This window comes from Triticum urartu, chromosome 7A (genome assembly GCF_056163025.1).
Source record: "Triticum urartu cultivar PI428250 chromosome 7A, HENAU_Tu73, whole genome shotgun sequence".
NCBI lineage: Eukaryota > Viridiplantae > Streptophyta > Magnoliopsida > Poales > Poaceae > Triticum > Triticum urartu.
In genome coordinates, this window is record NC_141879.1 from 9773217 (window position 1) to 9782504 (window position 9288).

Genomic DNA, 9288 nt, shown 5'->3' on the forward strand with positions numbered 1-9288 from the left:
AGCTGATTGATATGCAAAGCGCCATCTCATAAAATTAAATGCTACTGCCTCCGTTCCATAATATAAGAACGTTTTTCAAGCTAGCGTTGGAGGTTGCAATTCCAACAAGGGTAACCATGTAGCAGGTTACACGTGTACAGTGTGTCCATTGGATTCGAATTTCGAAACACAAGAGTTGGAAAAGTAGAGGCTAGATTACAAAAACAGCAGCAGAGTGGCTGCTGACCTTTATTTGTCCTCTATTGATCCTTTGCTGAGTATACAGATAGAAGTGCTGAAGACTGTTGGGCAACTTGAAGCCAAGTTTGATGACTCCTTCAGTGCTTATCTGGAGCTGGATCAGCCATCACACAGCCGGATGCAAGTTCGAAGCACCACATAGTATCAGCAGAGGTACTGACCCATATGGTTTACGATTTCTTATCTGAACTACATTTGGATTGACTTCAGCTAACAGCGGTTGCTCTGTCAAGGGAAACATCTACTCATGGCCACCGGAGGATGCGGAAGTAGACATCGATTAAGACAGCTCGGGGCAGCGCTCTGGATTAGAGATGACAACGAATTTGGGCGCAGGTGGATTTTAGTGTGTGTGGAAGGTGAGGAGAATAGATGGATACAGATAGTGTAGAATAAGATTGGTAGACAGTGGGATGCAATAAATGGGCTAGCTGTTGGCGTTAGTCCAGAATCCAGTGTGTGACGACCCACATCGTATGTCAAATTCCGAGCCGCTATGGTGGAGGCCGACATCGTGATGTGGCCTTGCAGTCAGCTGTGGGCAACCAGCCCTGCATAATAATATAAATACATGTGATATACTTGGGCCTATACTCTGTGCTTTGGGAATCTTGAGGGGAAAGAGGAGCAAAGATATCGAGGGCATCTGTGCTCGCGCACAGAATAGCACTTTTGTGGTTAGCTATAATACACATCTCACTCCCGGCCCTTCCTTCTATGGTCGTGCAATGGGCCGGCCAACTCGAAAGCCCCCTTGTAGCAACCTTCCTGGAGGCCTCGTTAGTCTTATTGCACGTTTTGCAATATTTGGGAAGGGGAATGGTATTTTAGAGTAAAGAGTTGTATTAACATTAGACATGAGAAGAGTCATTTTGTTTCCAATCCTCTATTTGGCGCATGATTGGAATTTTGTGAGAATTTGAAGAGAAATTCTATTCCCTTGCTTAGTCTATGGGAATTGACGAGAGACTAGAACTGAGAAGTTAATGTAAGTTATGATGAAGAGTTATTGACTCACTAAAACAATTTCCTTTCAATTCCCACCCCCTCTCCTAATAAAATTGTTGGAGTTAGAGTCTTAAGTGTCATGCTTATTCTCTCATGAATTCCCAACCCCCTCACCAAAGAATAACTTTGAAGCCTCATACCATTTCAATTTCAATTCCCTTTCTCTAATTACTTCCCATGAAACACGCATTTAGGCTACGCTATTTCCTCGCTTGGATACTATTCCGTGCCTCTAGCACCGGTTAAGGCGCAAATAATACCAAATACCTATAGAGAGGTTCCATTACCCCTTCCGTAGTGGGCCAACCCATATTGTTTTTTCTGAACCGGTTCCTCTCATTTTTTCTGGGGTGGTTTTATGTGGTTTATTTAGGTTTGTTTTGTTCAGTTTTTTGTTTTTGTTTTTCTTTCTCCCTTTTTTTTCTTTTCTTTTACATTTTTTGTCGAGTGCGTGAAATTTTATGAGATTCGGAAACTAATCAAATTTTATGATTATTTTTAATTTGGTGATTTTTTCAAATTCCTGAACTTATATCAAATTCATGGACTTTTACCAAATTTAAAAAGATTCTCAAAATTTTGAACTATTTTGAAATTAGGGAAAACTTCCAAATTTCTGAATTTTTTAAATTAGTGAACTTTTTACACTTTGGCTAACTTTTTCAAATTGAGGAACTTTTGCAATGGTCAATATTTAAAGGTCAACTGTCAAAGTCAAAGGTCAATTCTATCGCAAAAAAGTCAAAGTTCAATTAAGAATGGTCTACAGTAAAAAAAATCAAAGGTCATGTGGCCTCGTGCGTTATGGCCCATCTAGCTTGCCCTTGAGCGCCAGTTTGTTTAGCGGGTGCTATAAGCGCCGAATAGGAGCTCTCGTTTCCTCTTGTTGGGATGTTTCTAAGTGGTTGGCTGCCCTTATAGATTTACAATATAAGGTCATTCGAAAAGAAAAGAAAAAATGGGCCCAGTGCTGTGAGTAGCCTTCTCAGCTCGAGCTCATATGAGCTCGAGTAAAATCCAAAAACAAAACAAAGAAAATTCAAAAGATTCTGAATTTTTTTTGAAAAAATTTAACAAATGTTTTCCGTGCTTGCAAATTTTCATCACGAAATAACATATGTGGAGGTTGTGACCAAAGTAATAAAATCAACACTCCAAGAATAGCTTTTGCAGCATCAATTTTTGTTTTTTTTGCCATGACTTACACAAATGTCATTTTACGATGAAATTTTGCCAGAATCTAAAACATTTGTCAAATGTTGCCACAAAAAAAATTCAGATTTGTTTGGATTTATTTTCATTTTTTTGGATTTTACTATTCACCAAGCTCATATGAGCTCGAGCTCATTTTATCCATGTCCGCTGAGTGGGGGCAACTATCTCAAAAGAGGGCAACATGTGTGCGCCCATGCTAACTAGGCCATACGCCTTCACGACATGCGCACTGGAAAGTGAGCTAACATGCCATTTTGGGCAATCCACATTCGGGCTAGGCGCTCATGTTTTATTCATTTTTCTTTGTTTCTTCTTGCCTTTTCACTTCAAAAACTATTCCAAAATCTCAACTAATTTTTTTATAGATTTTAAAAAATGTTCTTTGTTACAAAAATGATTCATGAATTTGAAATATTTTCGGGATTGATAATTTTTACGAATAACAAAAATGTACATGAATTTCTAAAAAAATGAATTAAAAAAATTATAATCTCAAAACTTGTTTGTTGAATTTCAAATATTGTATTGTTTTTCGAAATTCTTGTGGAGACCAAATAAAGTTCCCAAATTTGAAAAATTATTCATCAATTTACAAATATTTGTCAATTCAAATGATATCCATGTGTTAAAAAAATATCCACTAATTTCAAATTTTGTTCCGAAATTTCGAATTTTTATGTCGATTTGAGAAAAAGTTCTCAGATTTAAAAACATTTCACAAAATTGGGAAATGTTCACTAACTTAAAAAAATTATATCAAAAAACACGAAGGAATTAAACAAGTGTTCATGACTTGTAAATTTTCTCGCACTCAGAAAATGCTTGCGAAATTCAAAAAGTATTCTTCAAAAAAATATGTACAAAAAGGAAAGCACACATAGAAAACGAAAAAATGAAAAAGAAGAAAGAAAGAAAAATCGGAAGGGAAAAACAAGACAATAAGGGAAAACTAACCAGTGAGGTGGAAAAGCTAGAAATTGGCCGGCTCAATTTAACCAGCACGCTGCGATGGGAGGTACACATTACTAGGCTATTCTCCGACCCATGCGAGAAGTAGGATCTGGCCCAACTTGTAACAGCGCGCATGTGCCAGCGCACGGTAAGTTTGTTACTTTTTCTTCTTTCGATTTTTTCACTTCGTTTTTTATTTTGAGTGCTTTCACTTTACATTTAATAAAATTCAAGAATTTCATAGCACTATTTTTGATTTTTTTACATTTGAAAAATATTTGTGAATTCAAAAACGCAAATTTTGGAATTAGTTCAAGAATTTGATAAAATTGTTTGTGCATATTAGGTCGTTTGTTTTCAAAAAAGTTTTGTGTGTATTAGAAAAAAAATATTAAATGTATACTAATAAAATAGTTCATCATACTTTACAAGCTAAAGAAAAGGTCAGTTTGTATAAAAAATGTTCATCAGTTAATTTGTTTCACCGTACCGTATATAAAAAAGGTTCAGCATATATTAAAAATTTAATATGTGGTTTGGGTTTCTAGACTGAATATTTGGTTTGGATATTTTTTTAAGGAGGCAAAAGGGATAAAACATACAATTTCCTTTATGTTTGTATTATTGACATCCACCTGGGCAGATAGATGATCTAGATATCAAAGCCAAAGCTCTGCTGTTCGGTTGTTGTACCAATATAAAACCAGCTAGCTGAGTACCCCTTCCGTTCCTAAATATAAATCTTTTTAAAGATTCCACCATGAACTGCATACGGAGCAAAATAAGTGAATCTACACTCTAAAATATGTGTATATACATCCATATGTAATTTATATTGACTTATATTTAGGAACGGAGGGAGAGCTATGTCGAGTACTGCTGTCATTTTTGATTTCTAGCTAGTAATGTAATTGATATATAATTACACAGAGACATCCAGCAATGTGTTGCGTGCATCAAGATAAACTCTTGTTTGGTGACCATGATATCGACCATAATATGTCCATAATGATAATGGACCATGCCACTAAAAAGTACTTACATCATGAAGAAATCTTTTTGTACATAGTGATTCAATATAATGGCACATGTGATATATTTGTATTTACTTTAAATGGTATGAATAAAGAAAAGTTCTTCCGGACATGGTAGGTATTGTACGGTTGCTTCAACTTACCACGTACATTTTACGTCTATTGTCGTCTTCACGATAGTAACCGATATCATCAAGTTGTCGTGATCTAGCTACCTTTGTGACCGAACATTGGTCGTCCCTCAGATGTTATGCCATAGATGGCTAGTTACAATAGTTTAGAAAAAAATAGGAGCTACACTAAACTTTATCTACACTTGTCATCTACACTAAACTTTGATTTCTTAAGGGAGCTACAAGGGAGTACACAACCCACAATTATTTAATTCATAGCGTTGCCCACCATTATCCCTATATCATCGTAATCCACATTAACTACTATATATAACTATATGATTATGTTAATGAGGATGAGTTGTAAACAGTTAAGTAAAAGCTGGAGCATAAATGGTATCCAGCGAAAATAGCAATGGATCCAGCTAGTCAAATTAATGACTTACTCCAAATGAGACAAGAAAATAAAAGGTGTCTAATGAAACTATTCCTACATCCCATCAAGAATATTACATAAAACTTAGCGATCTCACAATAATCGAAACAATTTAATATTCAACATCCTGGAAAGTGAGAGGCAAATGAAAGGTATCCAATGAAACAATGCCTAGATCTAACCAGTCAAATCAAGTAAGGCATTTAATTGATATAAAATGTTAGCTAAAAATAATCAAAGGTGAAGGTAAAAAAAGGAAACACACGAGAGTAATAAAGAGAAGGAAGGGTAGTCGTCCATTTCCAGCTAGTACAGCTAATGAAAGGACAAAAGACGAAATAAATGAGGGCAATAAAAATATGGAATGGCAGCCCTCTGTTTCTAGCTACAGCCAATGACTTGGTAATCAAATTCTCCTATATATACCGCACCAACTCAACCCCAATCTCCATCCATTACCACATCACCCTCATTTTTCCTCTCCTCGCTTAGCTTTTCTCCTCCCTGCTAGCTTAACTCCTTGCCGTGGGTAGCCATGGCGGCGGCGAAGTCAAACCAACTCAGCACCCTTGTGGCCAACATGTTCGCTGCGGTGAGCTATATACAATTTTGATGCCATTTGTGTGGGGTTCTGGCATAGTTTAAATAGCGCGCTAAGCCTCTTAGCGGTGACCTCTTCTAAACGCTATAGCGTGCTATAGCAGAGCTATTTAAAAAGTTCTTTCATGTGTTTGGATCAAAGTCCCGTAGCGCAAGACCTTTTGTAAACGCTATAGCAGGCTATTTAAAACCATGGGTTCTAGTTTCTCCCATGGTGGATGTGTAACACAATATTAATTGTTGGATTATGATGTTTCTGCTTTTGTGTTTCTTTGATGGGTTAGGGTTTGCTGGATGATCAGTTCCGGCAACTTGAGATGCTCCAAGACGAGGGCAACCCAGACTTCGTTGCGAAGGTTGTCATGCTTTTCTGCGAGGAGGGTGAGCGTATCATTGGCGAGCTTGCCAAGCAATTGTACGTTGCCATGTCAGGTGATCTGATCATTTGTGTAGGGTGGTTTGATTTGACTTCTTACTTGGGCATTCGGATTATGTCTATGTAGGGACCAACCATGTGTGGACTATGGCAAGGTGGACACATTTGTGGATCAGCTCTGGGGAAATAGTTTATAGTGAGGCCTCTTTCCTTCTTCTTTCACGTCCTCTTTGTATGTGTTTGTGCAGTAGTATGTATCAGGACTATTGTAGTTTTCTGTGTCTTGGAATGAAAACTAGGTATTTAGATCCCAGCTAGATACATCATAAGGCATACTATCATGTTGGGGGAGAATTATAGTCCATTTTCATCATTATAGTGTTTTATGGCAAGGGTGGTCAATTTCCTGAATTGATTAGGCGGCTCAACAAGTATGGATAGATTGAGATAAATAAGGGGAGGGTTGATATCAGTTTGGCAAGTTGTAGTGATTTATCATCTAGATCTGACAAAAAATAATCCATTCCGTACATCTCAGGTAGCTCAACATTTAGCACGTGACATATTCCAATTAATTTTTCCATTATATTCTTATATTATTTCTATACGAAGACCCTTTGGCTGTTTTACTGTTTTATAATTTACATCTGACAAACTGTACAGGCGTAGTACCGTTTTATGATTAAGATCTAACAAAATCATTCGACCATTGTATTGTTCTATGATGTACATCGGACAGTTTGGCCATTGTAGTACTTTACGGTTTGGATCCAAAAAACCTTGGCTGTTGTACCATTCTATGAATTAGATCGGACAAATATCAATCACTTCCCATAAATCATATAGCTCCATGAGTAGTACTCTTATATCCACCTTGTTACCCCGCAAAAAAATATCCACCTTGTTAAGTGGCTCTTCCAATTGATGTTTTGGAGGTTGACATCCATTCATCTGTTGTAGTGCTTAATCATTAGAGGGCTCAAAGAGAAGCACTTCACATTTTCCTTTCTGAAGTGGGGCTCATACAATTAATTTGGGTAGAATCGTCACCCTCTCCTTCAGCATCACAACTTTGCATGACATAGATCCCTTGCCTAATGAATCTTGGTTTAGGTATGTTTTTGGTATATACGTATTTTTTTTGGATCACAACACTTTCATTACTGAAAATGTTAACTCCTAGTGGATCAATGTATCACTTTGCTTACACTGGGCTTTCATAGTTGTATTTAGTTGATTTCATAAGTCGGTGGTACATCTATTTGCTTAGGAGGCTAGAATGAAGGGAGAGCACTACAATACTATTTTTCTGTCATTAAGCCGATTTTGTGGGTCTTTCCTCATTGTATGCTATTGCATGTCGCAGTGTTGGTGCTCGGAGAGTGAAGAATACTTGCATTCAGTTCCATGAGTGTTGTCAGGAGAAGAGCAACATTGGGTTAGTAATTTGTGCTCTCATGTCACACACTATTGTTTTTCAATCATTTCGTTATTGAAATCTTCATACTGAATAATGATTTCCTAGTGTGCTCACGTCATCTACTGGAACATATTTTCTTACTATTAGTGTTATCAGAGTATATATTGATGGAATTGCATGTTCACTGCTTTTGTAATCTGCTAACTGTATTCAGACATTATATATAGACATATTTGGCTAACTCCACTGAGATTCTCGGGTTAGGAATATAACTTCTCTGTTTTAATTTAGTTGATTGTATCCTTTAGGATTGTTAAGATAACCCTACCAATGCAGAGTTTTGTTCTTAAGGAGGCAAATTGTAATGGCCATGAGCATTTTCAGTAGTTATTAATTAATAACATGTTCCTTTATCAATTAATAACATCTCCATGAGCACTTGGAAACGAGCTTCACAACTTACTGAGTTTTTTCTTGTCAGGTGCCTGAAGGCACTGGATTCTGTGAGAAATGATTTCTATGATCTGTGCAGCATGTTCATACCATAGGCTTCAGGTATTGATTTCTGTAACTCGTCTTAAAATCTAAGTAGCATGTAGCTTTAGAGTAAAATAGAATAGTAATCTCCAAACACTTTTCTTTTTATTCTAAAGTTTGCATGAAATGCAAAATGTTGAACTAAACAATAGATATGAGGAAAGACATGTTAGCTTACTACATAACAACAGACAAAAGACATGTTAATGAAATGAATGCGACTAATTTGCATGTCAAGCATTAAATTACTAGTGCTAATTGTGGAAAAAGACAAGCAGGGAAAGTTTTTTTTCTATGGCAAGTCTGTACCTAGAGGTACTACTTGGTTTCTAGGACTACTAGAAATCTCACTTGAAAATCTTCGTTCACAGATAACTGTTTTGGGTATGTATGTGATATCTGAATCTTAGCCTCATGTACCTCGAAATGGTCACCCAAATTTTGCCTCAAAACTTATCTTATATCACAACATTGATATTTAATAGACTTCATGGTTTGCTTTCTTGTCTGGATGATGACATAATCTTTACAATTATTTTGTGTTTAACTCTTTGGGTCCTCCTTCTAAGTAAGATCGTGGTATACGCAACTTACGCGCTATCTTATTTTCAAATACAGCTGCAACAGCATGTCCTAAACTATAGGCCGAAGCAATAAAGCTGGAGCTGCATGTTCTGATTGCACATTGTGTTTGAAGTCGTAGAATATGCTCAACTTAGCATATATGGCCTGGAGTTGTTTGCTTTTGTGGGGTCTATAGTTCTATCAAGTGACAAGCTGCTCATCTGGTGTCGATTTCTGTGGTACTATCCGTAGTTTCGTTCTGAATTATTGGTGGTAAAATAACAATCATCCGCGATCGTTTTGCATTTCAGTGGTTAATCTGGTGTTGTGGTTCTAGTCAGTTTCTAGCTCGTATCAGTTCAGTGGCAGTGTAATCTCGACAAAATCATGTGTTTGCGGTCGGCGTATGGACTATGGTGGTATATTGTGGAGAACATTGTAATGTTATTTCATTATCAAGTTATGTTTGTTGTTGGGTGACAATGTGCGTACCAAAATAATTTTATTTCTTTGGTTTATCATATATTTCATCCAACTCATCGTATCTGACTCTCCATCCCCTCCTCGTGTGGATTACACATCTAGAAAGCCAGGACTGATTTGAGATTTAGATATACTCAGTTATCAGATGAGATTATGAACACGTAACCCTGACTTGAGATTACAAATATATTTTCCTCCTCAAAGTATAGTTGACAGATAAACAGAGCAGGATGATAACTATATATACTTCTAGATGTAATGGGTCACTTTAGGAATAGCAAGTGCCTTGGTAGTAGACACAGTCAACGAGA

At 36.8% G+C, this 9288-nt stretch overlaps 1 protein-coding gene across 1 annotated transcript; it reads left to right on the forward strand.

Moving 5' to 3' along the window:
- Window positions 1-5435: 5435 nt before the first annotated feature.
- LOC125531023 (histidine-containing phosphotransfer protein 1-like) lies at window positions 5436-8967 on the forward strand. Its single transcript, XM_048695427.2, has 6 exons — window positions 5436-5589; window positions 5882-6012; window positions 6101-6169; window positions 7340-7411; window positions 7875-7948; window positions 8549-8967. The coding sequence occupies exons 1-5, from the start codon at window positions 5533-5535 to the stop codon at window positions 7939-7941; spliced, it is 396 nt and encodes a 131-aa protein (XP_048551384.1). The 5' UTR covers window positions 5436-5532; the 3' UTR covers window positions 7942-7948; window positions 8549-8967.
- The last annotated feature ends 321 nt before the right edge of the window (window positions 8968-9288 follow it).

Coding starts and splice junctions, on each gene's coding strand:
- LOC125531023 (XM_048695427.2), top strand. CDS start 5,533: ATGGCGGCGGCGAAGTCAAACCAACTCAGCACCCTTGTGGCCAACATG. Junction 6,170..7,339: donor CTCTGGGGAAATAGTTTATA/GTGAGGCCTCTT, acceptor TGCATGTCGCAG/TGTTGGTGCTCGGAGAGTGA. Junction 7,412..7,874: donor CAGGAGAAGAGCAACATTGG/GTTAGTAATTTG, acceptor TTTTCTTGTCAG/GTGCCTGAAGGCACTGGATT.